This window comes from Sardina pilchardus, chromosome 7, assembly GCF_963854185.1.
Source record: "Sardina pilchardus chromosome 7, fSarPil1.1, whole genome shotgun sequence".
Lineage (NCBI taxonomy): Eukaryota > Metazoa > Chordata > Actinopteri > Clupeiformes > Clupeidae > Sardina > Sardina pilchardus.
The window spans coordinates 26,353,468-26,368,826 of NC_085000.1; the positions used below are offsets into that span (position 1 = coordinate 26,353,468).

At 39.1% G+C, this 15,359-nt stretch overlaps 2 protein-coding genes across 3 annotated transcripts; one reads left to right on the forward strand and one right to left on the reverse strand.

Annotated features, from left to right (window-relative positions):
• Positions 1-7,536: 7,536 nt before the first annotated feature.
• On the reverse strand, positions 7,537-13,052 carry etv7 (ETS variant transcription factor 7). 2 transcript variants are annotated; one of them, XM_062541562.1, is made up of 9 exons: positions 12,723-13,052; positions 12,177-12,279; positions 11,647-11,811; positions 11,162-11,305; positions 10,265-10,372; positions 9,883-10,053; positions 9,544-9,686; positions 9,336-9,436; positions 7,537-8,739 (listed from the first exon to the last, which is right to left on the reverse strand). In XM_062541562.1, the coding sequence occupies exons 1-9, from the start codon at positions 12,756-12,758 to the stop codon at positions 8,598-8,600; spliced, it is 1,113 nt and encodes a 370-aa protein (XP_062397546.1). In that variant the 5' UTR covers positions 12,759-13,052; the 3' UTR covers positions 7,537-8,597. The 2 variants fall into 2 exon arrangements, with proteins under 2 accessions (XP_062397546.1, XP_062397545.1); XM_062541561.1 differs by having other exon boundaries at positions 10,265-10,411; positions 12,723-13,047.
• Positions 13,053-13,393: 341 nt separating this feature from the next.
• zgc:194242 (uncharacterized protein LOC100005854 homolog) lies at positions 13,394-15,354 on the forward strand. The gene is made up of 3 exons (XM_062541566.1): positions 13,394-13,459; positions 13,820-14,255; positions 15,136-15,354. The coding sequence occupies exons 1-3, from the start codon at positions 13,439-13,441 to the stop codon at positions 15,324-15,326; spliced, it is 648 nt and encodes a 215-aa protein (XP_062397550.1). The 5' UTR covers positions 13,394-13,438; the 3' UTR covers positions 15,327-15,354.
• The last annotated feature ends 5 nt before the right edge of the window (positions 15,355-15,359 follow it).

Genomic DNA, 15,359 nt, shown 5'->3' on the forward strand with positions numbered 1-15,359 from the left:
GTTGCTTTGTGGTATCCATCATAGCTTCTAGAGTATTTCTGCAGGTTAATCGTTTTGAAGACTCTCAGTGTGACTTGGACCTTGGATATGTTTACAGAAAGTATCTGTGAATTCAAATTGGCCAGTTGAATTTCATCCAAATTGTATTTAATTCTAAAATAAATGATCAATTATTAGATTTGACTAGATTAGATTTGGTCAGCCATTTAAAAAAAAAAGAATTGGGGAGAGAGTAGTCTGAATTGGGTTCTGGAAGTTTCTTCAAACTCATCCATTGCACTTATACGCCAGCCGTGAGTGTTTCCAAGCCAGTGAGGTCATATCCATCAGCTGTGCTTGTATCTTGCACAAGCTGACTTCTCCTACGACTGCAGCTCACTGTGGCCCATATGTGTCTGTGCACTCACTCTCCTGAGTCAGGAGATGCTCTGCTTACGCATTCATTGGCTCTTGTCTCAGACCTTCCCCAAGGTGCAGGATGGAGTGACAGAGCACTCTGCTAGTGACCTCTTCAATGAGCTTCTCCCCACAGTGGCACAGCACAGAGGCCAGAGGCTTTAATGTGCTCCATTGTGCTACAGGGTTCACAGTCATGGTGAAGCTGCAGGTGGCTTTTACTAGAGCTGTAATTGTATGTGGAAATAACTTTGGCTGTCATCAAGTGTGTCGTTAAAGAGATATTATGCAAAAATGTCAAAGGTAATATTTTGATGAAGACACCAAATTAAAGTCACAATAATTTCAAAGTGGGCGTGCAATATGTAAATTATGATGGGTATAGGACATCTTCAAACACATTGGAATTGAAGAAAATCTGTCATTGAAGTCAAATTCATTGGATATCTTGGTCACCTGACGAAAGGTAAATCTCAAACCAAAATGTTACTTTGTGGTATCCATCATAGCGTCTAGATTATTTCTGCAGGTAAATAGTTTTGAAGACTCTCAGTTTGACTTGGACCTTGGATATTTTTTACAGAAAGCATCTGTGATTTCAAATTGACCAGTTGAATTTCATCCGAATTGTATTACAGTTTTTTACGATTGTTTACACACTAAAATATTTTTTTTCACATGTAAAGCTGGGTTATTTTCCATATATGAGTTTATAGGATAATCTTATTTTCCCATACATAAGATTCTAGGGTAACATTACTTTCTCAGGCATGAGTCCTCTTGAAAGACGGGGGAGACGACCTCACAGCTAGACTCCTTTGTGTCCAGGTGATCTATTTGCATTTGAACTGTTCCCATTGTGTGTGTGGCCGGCCATTTGGTAAAAAGCCCTCGGACATACCTCTTCTCCCCCTCTCCATGCCTCTGATGAACTAACGTTGGAAACTGAAATGTATCTGTTTCATGACAAATGATAATACATCCATGTTTGGTCTTGAATTAATACTTGTAATGTGGGCAACAGCCTAATCACAGTTTCATTGCAATCTAATATATTTGTACATGGTTATGGACTAAGAACTATATTATAGAGTTTTAGACGCCACACCCACTTCCAGGTAAAGAGGTCCTGCTGAGTGGGGGGTGGCTGGATGAATGAAAAAGAGAAGTTCTTGCAGTGACTCTCTGGCTTGGTTTTCTTCTCTTCCTTCTCTGCTCTGGTCTAGGCAAGAGGTCACACTGACCTCTCTGCCCCTCTCTCTCTCTCTCTCTCTCTCTCTCTCTCTCTCTCTCCCTGCCTTTTCTCTCTCTCTCTCTCTCTCTCTCTCTATCTATCTATCTTTTGATTTCTTTATGGGGTTTGTTATTTTCATTATTTGATATATTGTTTTATCTGGTATATGTAGCATTGTAACTTGGTAACTTGTGAAGGTTTAAGTCCAAGTTTATTGTTTTGTTTTGAGGTTAAGTTCATTTCCTCCTTTGTTCCTTTGTTCAAGGATAATTACTGATACTTTACTTTTACCTAAGGCTTAGAGCCTAATAAATGGTTAATTCTCCTCGCTCAGTTTGCATATCTCTAAAGTCTAGTTGTGCCATGCCATTCTCTGCCATAGTTAAACAAACGAGTTATTTGGTAATTTATTAGAGGTACAATATATCTATGGAGTCAGATTCTTGGTGAAATTCCTAATACAATTGCCATCTAACTTCTCAGATATTTTTACAGTCCAATTCAACCTCATCGAAGCGCCGGACGTAGACAGAACACGTATAAAAGTGGGAAATATATTGTCGTATATTTGGCCTACTTTACACACACAATTAGCAAAATTTTACTCCAAGGAGCAAAACACCTCCACAGATTTGCACAACATTACACACAGTGTCTGCTTCACCCTTTTTGCAAAACATTACACACAGTGATTTGTAAAACTCTACACACATTTCCACACCTTAGACACAGATAAGGATTGTGAGGTTACTTCCTTGTCATTACAAAGCCCCGGATTGCCAATGACTACACTAATGAACGAATTGGATCATCACATCCACCAGGTGTGTAAGCACACATGAGCAAAATTGAAAACGCATCACTCAGGTGCGCTATACAGTCTTGTTGCTTTTGCAGTAGTTGCTCTTCAGAGTCAAAGTGTATGTAGCCTACTTTATGCAGTAGTTTTTGTTTGTCTACAGATTTTATTTGTTCAATTGATTTCATTGTTGGTTAATTACTGTAACTGATTATAGTTAGAAATACTGTAAGTATTGAAAGAAATACTTGAAATATTCAGTCTACAGCAGTCTTCAGTGTTGTACAGTGCAAGTGCAAGTTTATAGACCTATTTATATACACTTTCCCTATGTCGAACTAATCATGAAGAATGTTGTGGGTTTGTCACTATTTTTTGGACATCTAAATGATCCCTTAGATAACAATGTCTGGGCAAAAATATAGCACATGCTATTTCCTCATTTTTCATTTTACAAATGCGTTTTGCATTTATCACTGCAGTGTGAAACTGGCCGCAATAGTGTCTGATCATTGAGGACTGTGTTTGCTAAATGACAACTAATAGCATTTTTACAAATATGTGTATATGTTTTGACTGAGGTGTGTATGTTTTGACTGAAGTGTTTCATTTTGCAAATAATCTAGGAATTATGCAAAATGAGTGTGGCGTTTGGATGCCTGTGCTTAAATTTTGTTAAAAAGAACTCGGTTTGAAAAATTGTGTGTAAGCAATTGGAAAAAACTGTAAATTCTAAAATAGCCTAAATGATCGATTATTAGATTTGGCTAGATTAGATTTGGTCAGCCAGTTTTAATAAAGGTATTGGGGAGAGAGTAGTCTGAATTGGGTTCTGGAAGTTTCCTCAAGCTCATCCATTGCACTTATACGCCAGCCGTGAGTGTTTCCAAGCCAGTGAGGTCATATCCATCAGCTGTGCTTGTATCTTGCACAAGCTGACTTCTCCTACGACTGCAGCTCACTGTGGCCCATATGTGTCTGTGCACTCACTCTCCTGAGTCAGAAGATGCTCTGCTTGCACATTCATTGGCTCTTGTCTCAGACCTTCCCCAAGGTGCAGGATGGAGTGACAGAGCACTCTGCTAGTGACCTCTTCAATGAGCTTCTCCCCACAGTGGCACAGCACAGAGGCCAGAGGCTTTAATGTGCTCCATTGTGCTACAGGATTCACAGTCATGGTGAAGCTGCTGACGGCTTTTACTAGAGTTGTAATTGTATGTGGAAATAACTTTGACTGTCAACAAGTGTGTTTTTAAATCGATATTAGGCAAACATTTCAAACAAAGCAAATATTTTGATGAAACATTTTTCAAGTCACAATAATTTCAAAGTGGGCGTGTAATATGTAAATTATGATGGGTAGGACATCGTCAAATAAATATTATGCAAACATTTCAAAGGTAATATTTTGATGAAACGTTTTTCAATTCACAATAATTTCAAATTGGGCGTGTAATATTATGTATATTATGATGGGTAGGACATCTTCAAACACATTGGTATTGAAGAAAATTTGTCACTGAGGTCAAATTCATTGGATATCTTTGTCACCTGACGAAAGGCAAATCTCAAACCAAAATGTTACTTTGTGGTATCCATCATAGCGTCTAGAGTATTTCTGCAGGTTAATAGTTTTGAAGACTCTCAGTTTGACTTGGACCTTGGATATGTTTTACAGAATGCATCTGTGATTTCAAATTGACCAGTTGAATTTCATCCGAAGTGTATTCAATTCTAAAATAAATTATCGATTATTAGATTTGACTAAATTAGATTTGGTCAGCCAGTTTTAAAAAAGGTATTGGGAAGAGAGTAGTCTGAATTGGGTTCTGGAAGTTTCTTCAAGCTCATCCATTGCACTCATACGCCAGCCGTGAGTGTTTCCAAGCCAGTGAGGTCATATCCATCAGCTGTGCTTTTATCTTGCACAAGCTGACTTCTCCTACGACTGCAGCTCACTGTGGCCCATGTGTCTGTGCACTCACTCTCCTGAGTCAGGAGATGCTCTGCTTGCACATTCATTGGCTCTTGTCTCAGACCTTCCCCAAGGTGCAGGATGGAGTGACAGAGCACTCTGCTAGTGACCTCTTCAATGAGCTTCTCCCCACAGTGGCACAGCACAGAGGCCAGAGGCTTTAATGTGCTCCATTGTGCTACAGGGTTCACAGTCATGGTGAAGCTGCAGGTGGCTATTACTAGAGCTGTAATTGTATGTGGAAATAACTTTGGCTGTCATCAAGTGTGTCGTTAAAGAGATATTATGCAAAAATGTCAAAGGTAATATTTTGATGAAGAAACCAAATTAAAGTCACAATAATTTCAAAGTGGGCGTGCAATATGTAAATTATGATGGGTATAGGACATCTTCAAACACATTGGAATTGAAGAAAATCTGTCACTGAAGTCAAATTCATTGGATATCTTGGTCACCTGACGAAAGGTAAATCTCAAACCAAAATGTTACTTTGTGGTATCCATCATAGCGTCTAGATTATTTCTGCAGGTAAATGGTTTTGAAGACTCTCAGTTTGACTTGGACCTTGGATATTTTTTACAGAAAGCATCTGTGATTTCAAATTGACCAGTTGAATTTCATCCGAATTGTATTAAATTCTAAAATAGCCTAAATGATCGATTATTAGATTTGGCTAGATTAGATTTGGTCAGCCAGTTTTAAAAAAGGTATTAGGGAGAGAGTAGTCTGAATTGGGTTCTGGAAGTTTCTTCAAGCTCATCCATTGCACTCATACGCCAGCCGTGAGTGTTTCCAAGCCAGTGAGGTCATATCCATCAGCTGTGCTTGTATCTTGCACAAGCTGACTTCTCCTACAACTGCAGCTCACTGTGGCCCATATGTGTCTGTGCACTCACTCTCCTGAGTCAGGAGATGCTCTGCTTGCGCAGTCATTGGCTCTTGTCTCAGACCTTCCCCAAGGTGCAGGATGGAGTGACAGAGCACTCTGCTAGTGACCTCTTCAATGAGCTTCTCCCCACAGCGGCACAGCACAGAGGCCAGAGGCTTTAATGTGCTCCATTGTGCTACAGGGTTCACAGTCATGGTGAAGCTGCAGGTGGCTATTACTAGAGCTGTAATTGTATGTGGAAATAACTTTGACTGTCAACAAGTGTGTTGTTAAATCGATATTATGCAAACATTTCAAACAAAGCAAATATTTTGATGAAACATTTTTCAAGTCACAATAATTTCAAAGTGGGCGTGTAATATGTAAATTATGATGGGTAGGACATCGTCAAATAAATATTATGCAAACATTTCAAAGGTAATATTTTGATGAAACGTTTTTCAATTCACAATAATTTCAAATTGGGCGTGTAATATTATGTATATTATGATGGGTAGGACATCTTCAAACACATTGGTATTGAAGAAAATTTGTCACTGAGGTCAAATTCATTGGATATCTTTGGATATATGTGGATATATGTGGATATATGTGGATATATGTGGAAATAACTTTGACTGTCAACAAGTGTGTTGTGAAATAGATATTATGTAAAAATGTCATAGGCAGCGTCATGATGAAGAAACGTTCTTGAAGTCACAAAACAATTGAAGTGGGCGAGTAATATGTAAATAGGGTTGGACATCTTCAAACACATTTATATTGGTATTGAAGAAAATCTGTCAATGACTTCAAAATCATCGGATATCATGGTCATCTGTGGAAGGGTAAATCTCAAACCAAAATGTTACTTTGTGGTATCCATCATAGCATCTAGGGCATTCTGCGTTTAAACAGTTTTGAAGACTATCTGTTTGACTTGGACTTTGGTTTTGTCACATTTACCAATCCACAAAACATTAAATTAGACAAAATCATGTCTTTCTTTCAAATAGCCTACTATTACCTTGAACTGGCATATTTTACCACAGCAATGAATTCATCCGACAGAATCATGTTAGATCAATATGAAGCACCTATGCTGAACCATTAAGGCAAATTAATTAATGGGATGCCTTGGTGTCAACATTTCATTGTATTGAGCCTTTGCAAGAACGCTGCACACTGAGATGAATATGCAGCTAAAAGTTTTCACGAGTTACTCAGAGAGGACTAGACCAGTAGAACTTGGAGTCGAGTTTTATCTTATGTTATGCTTTGAGATGAATCAAGCTCTGGTCCCACCATGAATGTGTTAGGTATTGAGCATGCAAAATGTAGTGGTTCCTGTGAACATGTTTAGTTTCAATAGATGTGAGATGTGATGCAACACATATAAAACTGTTCTCTAACACTGATGTTGCAATTCTAACTGCTTCTGAATGCCCACAGTACTTCATGTGACACCAGTATAATACAATGACTATTTCTTATAAACTTAACTCAATCAATTTGACTGAATTTACTTGGATCAAATTTTAGTTAATTCAGCATCAATCAGTTTCAAAAACCCAGACATTTTATTCATATGCAATTGATAATAAAATCAAGAAAATCCAGCAATTATTTTTCTTCAGTCTAGATTGTTATGGTAGACATACATTTGAGAACTTGGGATAAGATGAGTTAACTATACACCCAGTTTAAATTATGATTAGCTATTACAGTAGTTATCCATTCTCATATAATGGCAGTCTTTCTTCAGTTTATATTTTTCGTGCTGTGTGCGTGTGTGTGTGTGTGTGTGTGTGTGTGTGTGTGTGTGTGTGTGTGTGTGTGTGTGTTTGTATGCCTTTGATTTAATGTGCTGGTTTAATGATCAAAATATGAATTACAAAATTTGGTGTGTGTGAAATTCCAAAAGAAAATACATAGAAAGGTTGCATTTTCCACTCCAACTCCAACTTTCATCATAAATTACAAAAATACATGCATTTAAAAAACAAATTATTTGCTGCCAGATGCTTACGCAAAATATGACTGCAGATCACGGGATATTCTGTAACCCTAAATGGGCTAAATGGGTTAAGCACAGACTCAAGAGTATGTGTGAAGTAGCTCCGTTTTTGAGAGAAGTTGAAGGAAGCCACAATGTGGAACTTCAGGCTTGCAACACTGCCCTGAATCGAAACCAAAGTGGCAGTACTGTACGTGTTATTTCAGCTTACTGTCCTTTATCAAACCGAAAGCACATGGCGACGCTCTGGAGTTTAGAGAATTTATTCTTATTGCATTGCACTATATACATGCACTTCTATCTGTACAGTTAATGTTACATCTTTTACATTCTGTTCACAAAGTATGAAAAATAAAGCTTTAGTCTTACCATATAAGAAAAATATCTTAAGTGCATTTAGAATACCTCAAAATCATATTAGACATCTCCCAGAATATTTCCAGGACCTCTAGTGAAGGTTAAGATTTTGTCATCAAGATGATTTTTAAAATGTCCTTTTTCAGATAGGCTATACTGTACATACTCAAGAATTCCATGTGCTATAGGTAGGAAATTCCCACAGTGTCCGATTGAACACCAAACCAATTTAACATTACACAACATGACAGGATACAACAGCAATTCACAATTGGCTGGCAGCCGTCACAAATGCGCCACACATTGTAAACGCTGCAAAGGCCTTACTTCACAGTACACCATGCCAGTAGCCTGAATGACCAACAAAAGAACCGAAGCAGCAAAAAACAAGAAGACAATTTGTGAGCATGCTGTTAATTTGGGCTCCAGGCAAAGCCAGTGTGAGTGAGATCTGAAGACATACATTAGTGGCTTTATAGCTAGTGCTTTTTAGCTAAACAGCAGAGAGCAAAGTAAGGCATGCCCGCTCACAACACAACCCTGAGATTAATGCTATGACATCCAACAAAATGAAATAAAATAAATTAAGATAAAAATAAAAACAGTTCTCTCATATTCAATCTCAGCAAATGAAAAATATTTTAATATAAAAGGGGTACGTGTAGAATTCTGTAGGTCTCAAGTTGTCTTGAATGCAGTGATGGCAGACAATCTTCCATTAACTTGCATTGAATTCAGTACTCAATACGAAGTGAGATGAAGTCTGACTTTTCCAGAGGGATGGCCTGTTTCTGGCAGTAATGAAAGTGGATACAGGCTAATCAAATTATTTGTGTTAATAACAGTTCAAATGATCAAAGCGTAATTTCTTCTCACACAGAGCCCCTTTAAGATTCTTGCAGCAATCATCAGCTGGGATATGAGGGTGTGCTAATATGAAGGGCATCAGTCTCAGCTGGGAGTAGGTGGGTCGGAGACTGAATCCAGGGAGATCTCCAGATTATCCCCCAAATAGTCAGGAGAGGAAGGGGTCTCTGGAGACTCCGCCTTGTCCACTCGGCTCTGCAGGATCTCCTGTGGGGTCTTGAGGAATCTGCATTTCAGAATTAGATTTTGGAATTGACAATGTGTCAAATTGAAATCCTCCCAAATGTGAGAAATGAATAGATCGATTTGGAAATGAACTCACTGACTCACAATTTTTAAAAAAAAATAAAACTTTAAAGGTACACTATTCAAAATGTTCACCTTTATAAAGCCAATTTGATGGTAAACAAACATGTAATAGGTGAATTATTGACCTAGCATAGCTACAGCATAGATGTAGCGAGTCCCTACTGAGAAAACCAGCCATGCGACTTCCAAGAACGGTGGCCCGACAAATCTCGCAAGAATCGTGAAACTTACCTTGTCAGTAGATATAGCTCTTTTGAGATAGTTTTTGCCTCTTGTTAATCCTTCACCTCCACAACAAAAGCATTTCCATTGTGTAGTGGGGAGATAAGCCACGAAAAATGTAAATATATAGCGAATCTAGAGGGAGCCGATGAATAAACCAGCATAGTGTACCTTTAAAATAATATATCTAGCGTCCTCACTCAGTTTAAAAGAAAAATGCATTCCTCTTCTACAATTGTAGTTATGCTATAACATTGAGAATATTTAACAACAGGTCATCTGTCCACTTACCTGAAAAGAAGTTTTTGTCCAGCTTCTTTTTTGATGATATTAAGTTTGTAGTAATGTCGAAGGGCCCTTGACATTTTCTCATAGGTCATATTGACCCTATTCTGAAGAGAGTAGAAACAAAGAGAGTAAATTTAAAGTCATGAAGATATCAGTAGATTACAATTACTGCAACTAAAAGTCTGGTTGCTTTGATGGCTGTTGCACAAACCTTTTGATTCCCCCATAGTCGGGCGAGCCCATTGGGATCTACTATCCTAAAAACCATGGTGTGTGGATCATCCCACTTTATGAAGCTCTCATACCGACTGTCTGAGAGCAACTGGTAAACATAATCCCATAGGAATCTGCAATCTGAGGGGGAAGGCACACAGGATGTGACAAGACAAGTCAAACATTAAACGGCATCATAGGAACACCACATAAGGAACATACGGAAGTAAGTAGTAACAAGTCATGAGCTGTGCAAAAAAGCACTTTTACTTTCTCTTTGAGACAGACAGACCCACCTCTTTGAGCAAGAGACAGAAATGAAAATGCAGCGGTGTACCTGCTATCTTTCCATTGGCTTCTGCGGGTTGTGAAGCAATGACTGGTTGATCTGTCCTATTGGACAGATTCAGAGGTTCCTCTCTGCCAGCAGGGTCTATTTCCTCTGTCTGGTGCTCAGTGGTCAGGAACTTAATCTCTCCCGGGGCAAACTGGAGACCTCCTTGGAAGTCTGTGAACAGGAAAAAGGCCAGAGGCAAAAGCTGAGGTTTTGGCATACGGTGTCAAAGGTGAATGTACAATAGTACATAGTATAATACGATAGTCAGTTTGGATAATGAGAGTTACACAAGTTCTAAAAAATATATATACATTGTAGCAATTATTGGGACTGGGAGGAGTATAATGGATGATGCTTTTGTTTAGGCCAAAGCGACTCTGACCTGGCTGAACCTGCTGCGCAGGGTTGGTGTATGGAAAAGAGGAGGCGTCGCCAGCATCCAGGTAGTGGTTAGACGGGGACACACCTACTGCTCTAGAGTGGGGGTTTACTGGGCAAATAGGAACAGACCTGCTTGAGATTAGAGGGGCTAAGGTTGGAAAGATGACAACATAGACAAAAGAAAGAAAGAAAGAAAAAAAAAACTTCAAACATCACAAAGCCAAGTGTTTCCTTCTGTCACCCAGAAACAGGGCAAAACAAATATTTTTACTTCCTGGAGCTTTTACGGTAGCATAGCTGGTCTAGATTCTTTCAAACAATACTGGGACCTGATAAAGCAATACAAGACTTCCACTTCCTGAAGCTGACATTTCCCCTGGTGGTTTACTGGCAAATCCAATACTGGCTAGCCATTTAGGGTCCAAGGTAGGTAGGTCTCAAATCAACAAAATCCTGTCAGTCACACCCCCTGGCACAGGTCCTAGCTTGTACTGAGTCAACATCCACACTACAAAAGTCAGTTGTACTTAAAAGACTGACGTTAAAATGGCTGAAGTTTGTCATAATACCATGTAGTGAACATAATGTCTAATCAACTCATTAGTACCACCTACTTCCTGATGACACACAAGCATTGAATTTGAGCATTGTAGCTCAGCAGCTTGTACATGAGAACAACAAGGGATGTAGATACCACACAATTATGACAAAGAAAATATCCTGATGCCATGCAAGTCCCCTGAACAATATTGTAGGCCTCAAACATACAGTATACAGCATGCTGACTGTGTAAGTTACTTCTTGGAAAACATCCTACACAACAAAATCACTGCCATTTAAGTTAAGTATATTAAACTGATTGCAGTCATATTCTGGTAATCGGAGGTGAGCTACTGACCTATGTAACTGCTTGTCTGTGTATGAGCCCTCAGTGGCTGACTGGACGGACCTGTGGGACAGTTGAGGATTTCAGAGCCAGTGGCAGACAGCGCTCCCCTGCGCTGCTGTTTCACGTACTGAAGGAGCTCATACAAGACATCACCTGCGAGAGGAACACCAAAGTCAGTCTGTTTCTACCTGACATCTGCATCAGAAATACTAAAGTCAGACACTTTTAGAGTTGGTTGTTATTGGCAGTCGAACATGTTATGTACAGCAGCATTCTTTTACTTTGATCTGTATTTAGAAATGAAAAAGAGCTGCACCGTATACGCCGGCGACCCGGGTTCGATTCCCGCCCCCGGTTCCTTTCTGGATCCCACCCCTACTCTCTCTGCCATTCACTTCCTGTCACTCTCCACTGTCTTTGTCATTAAAGGCATAAAAAGACAAAAAAATATACTAAAAAAAAAAAAAAAAAAAGGGATGAATAAGGCGACTAACCTGAACTGGGGCTACGCAAACGAAAGTCTTCTTTGGTGAGGAGGCACAAAGCTTTGCCATTCATCTCAAACTTCTCCTGATCCGTCTTACGAAGGGAATACTCCTTCTGAGCCCAGCGTAACCAATGGCTCACATCATTCTTATCCCATAGTGATGGATTTATCCCTATGATTAAGTAAAAATGTCTATGAGGGCATGTTGAATATTAGGACAAACATGTTAAATGCAATTCAGTGGATAGAAAGATACTGTAACAGCAAACTTTATTAACATTTGATTAGTGATGTCAATAGGAAAGGATATGTCAAGATGGGTGATAGATGATAGGTGATCATCATAAATAGCTGAATTTGGCCAACTCATAGTCATAGTCGGTCCAGTCATGAACTGACACAGAGCGTCTTGAGTTGGAGAAGTTGATGTGCACGAGAGGAGAGTCAGTTAGATTAATCTTTGCTGAGCTTGTTATGTAGGACAAGAATGTTTAAGGTGGAGGTGGTGTGCATTTATTTTTGTTCGAGGCTACTCACTGAGTCTTCCAGGGAGTGTACAAAGTTCCTCATCTGAGCCACGCATGGGGCTCGCAATGTTTGAACTGCCGTGCATTTGTGCTCCGTTTCCTCTACACTCTTGCTGAATCCAGAAATTAAAGAGTAAATTAGGAAGATGACTTTACAGTTACGATTGGCAAAAATCGGACATTCTAATGTTCACCAGACCTGTATCTTCTTTTTATTCAAATATTTACGCTCTAATGAGATAGGTTTCTGAAAATCGTAAATTACTGAAAACAAGTCTTAAACAAATTTGCAATGTCAAGTAAATAAATAATATGACTGGGCCAATAAATTAAGTTGGTTAGAATATTAAAACTGGAGGAGGAAGCATCTTGCTCTTTCTGTTTCACAATGATTCAAATAAAAACGAAACAAAATATGGCTTAAGTGTCTTGCTGACTTATGAAGATTACAGATAATTTCCTTATTTCAAAATGTCTGCATAATTACTTTTTCTATTAAATTATAAGTGTTATAGCCATATGCCAAACCTTTTCCGTGTAGGATATGAAGACTTACCTGGAGTGAAGGTGGCGGTGAGGAACCGTCACTCATATTCCAGAGGTTGGGTAGATTAGGTTAGGCTACACTAGATTAAAGTAAATCTAATACAACAATATTAGTTATTTTGACTTTTAGTGATACATTTCACCATTTCCTACATCCAACTCGAATTTGTAAAACTACAAGACACACGCTACATGCACATTCTGCAACAGCGCATTCTAGCTGGATCGCATGTTTTTTTGTAGGCTATCCTTCCGGGAAATGAAATCGAAAGAGACCGGATCTGCTTATGGCGGTGTGTATGGCAGTAACGCAGTGTCAAGGCTGGATCAAGGTCAAATGAGTCCTCTGATTTCAACATTAGCAGACTGTGCCACAACACAATAAATGACTATAGAATAACCTATAGCCACATGTATATTATAGGTCATAAATATGTTTTTGCTCATTAAAAATAAGGTGAGATGTTGCTATTATTTATGTTACCAAATAATTTGAATATATAAATAATGCTCTATAACAATATCATGTCAACGAGAGTCCGTCTGATTTTTGCCCTGAGACTGAGAACTATTGAAAGTTCAGTCCAAATTGTCTCAAGCTTCAACTGTGCCACCTGCTGGCTGAAATGTAGGCCAATTTGCTTAATACGCATTACGCGCAAAGGCTCCTCCTCTTCCTCTATCTGGATCAGGAATAGAGGGAGACGGAGTGAAACCTAAGCTACCATGAGAGAACGTCTTCAAAGAGTAAACGAAACTAAATTATTGTCATCAATTTATCAATTTAATTGATCAGACAGTGCAAAATAAGTGCATTTCGTTTATAATATTAATCGTCAACACAAAATACTTCAGTTACGAACTCAGTGCAGGCTGCGCATGTGATCTGACAACATACGTGTCTCAATATGCAACACAGTCGTTACAGTAACAACATGCCCACAGATATCAACATAAAACACTCGAGTGGAATGCTGAATGTGGGCGTTGAAAGCCTACTGTGTTGTCTATTATCCTTTTCAGCAAAGAAGTCCTCGCTCACAATGACTGTTTGGTGTTTATCAGAGCTACATTTCCTGTTTTATTTTGTTATGTACAACTTTGCAGATGCTTTTCCAAAAGCTGGGGCCACAACTTGGACGCCCTACACAAAGTGTCGCTGGATGGATAACTGCAAAGGTCCTATCCAGGCGCAACAGAGTCCTGGAGGAGAATGCAGTGAAGCTGTGTGACATCTCACCACAGGACACTGTGCTGGAGTTGGGTCATGGTCCTGGGATAGGCTTGGAAGCAGCTGCAAGGCTCCTCTCTGAACCCGGAGGAAGGCTTCTGGGGATAGATTACTCTGAGTACATGCACAAAGTAGCCAGTGACAAAATGCAGGCACTCATAGCAAGCGGAAAGGTGACCCTGCACCATTGTGACGTGGCATCCATGCCCATTGCAGAGAGCAGCGTGGATAAGGTGTTCCACTGTAACTGCTACTATTTCTGGCCTGATCTGAAGAAAGGCACCTCGGAGATCCACCGTGTGATGAAGCCAGGTGAGTGAATAGAGGGGCAGAAAAGTGGGACGGTATCGCTCCAGAAATGGGCAGGCTGAACATGGATGGTAATACCTTTTAAAGAAAACACATTTATTTAGTCCAGTTACATTAAATTGCACTGAATGTTACAGAGCAACGTATAGGAAGCTGAACCATCAGAATCAGAATCAGCTTTATTGGCTTAGGTTTGTGTAAACAAACAAGGAGTTTGACTCCGGTAAACTTTGCTCTCAAAGTACAACACTCAAACAAATAAAACATTAAATAATGAAAACATAGAGCTGTACGAATAGAATGAAGGGCAGCAATAAGGCTTTGTGTAATGATAATAATACAGTATGTACATTTGCAAATAAATAGACACTATGGTTGGGATAGAGTAATGCAATTGTCCGGAGGGGGAATGTGGCTGGGAATGTCCGGCTTCTTGTCGTCCCTGTCAAGGTTGCTATGGTCATGGACACCTCAACAGGCACAAGCAATATACAGTTGAAGATGGAAATAGTGCAAGAGGTGTAGGATTGAATATAAATAGTGCAAGGCAGTTCAGTGCAATGATAATGCACTAATAACAATATTGACTGTACGCTTGAAGTGCACATGAGGTAGCCTAAATAAGCAGAACAGGTTGACTATGTTTGGTGTAAGGGTGGGTGCTGAAAAAGGTTGAAATGGAACAAAAGGATAACATCTCTTTGAAAAATATCAAAAAGAAGAGGTCAAGTGCAAGTCATTTTAATAGATGTAGATCAAAACAGCTAATATTTTGAGGTTAAACATGCAATTTGTAGCATGTATAACTTAGAAAAATGTTTATGGAATTTTCCATGAGTGAAATATAACATTATATATTTGTTATATGATATATATGTTTCAGGGGGTCTCATGGTAACAACCCTCAGTCTAAACAGCTTGGAAAATATAGCGCCTACAAACATTTTTACTGGGGAGAGCTGGCGTCCTGACGTCTACATGGAGGCCTTACGGGCCACTGGATTCTCTGATGTCAGAATGGAAAACAGAACAGACAAGTTCTTCACCTTTCAAGTTGTATTTGCCACTGCTTAGAAATAAAAATGGAAATTTTGAAATTGTATTTGC

Bases quoted from the DNA above. Each gene is read 5' to 3' on its own strand.
- zgc:194242 (XM_062541566.1), top strand. From the start codon at position 13,439: ATGAGAGAACGTCTTCAAAGA. The intron at 13,460-13,819 runs GTAAACGAAACT...ACAACTTTGCAG, and splicing joins TGAGAGAACGTCTTCAAAGA to ATGCTTTTCCAAAAGCTGGG. The intron at 14,256-15,135 runs GTGAGTGAATAG...TATATGTTTCAG, and splicing joins CCACCGTGTGATGAAGCCAG to GGGGTCTCATGGTAACAACC.
- etv7 (XM_062541561.1), bottom strand. From the start codon at position 12,758: ATGAGTGACGGTTCCTCACCGCCACCTTCACTCCAG. The intron at 9,437-9,543 runs GTTTGTGCAACA...TACTCTCTTCAG, and splicing joins GACTATGGGGGAATCAAAAG to AATAGGGTCAATATGACCTA. The intron at 8,740-9,335 runs GTAAGTGGACAG...TCTGAAATGCAG, and splicing joins GGACAAAAACTTCTTTTCAG to ATTCCTCAAGACCCCACAGG.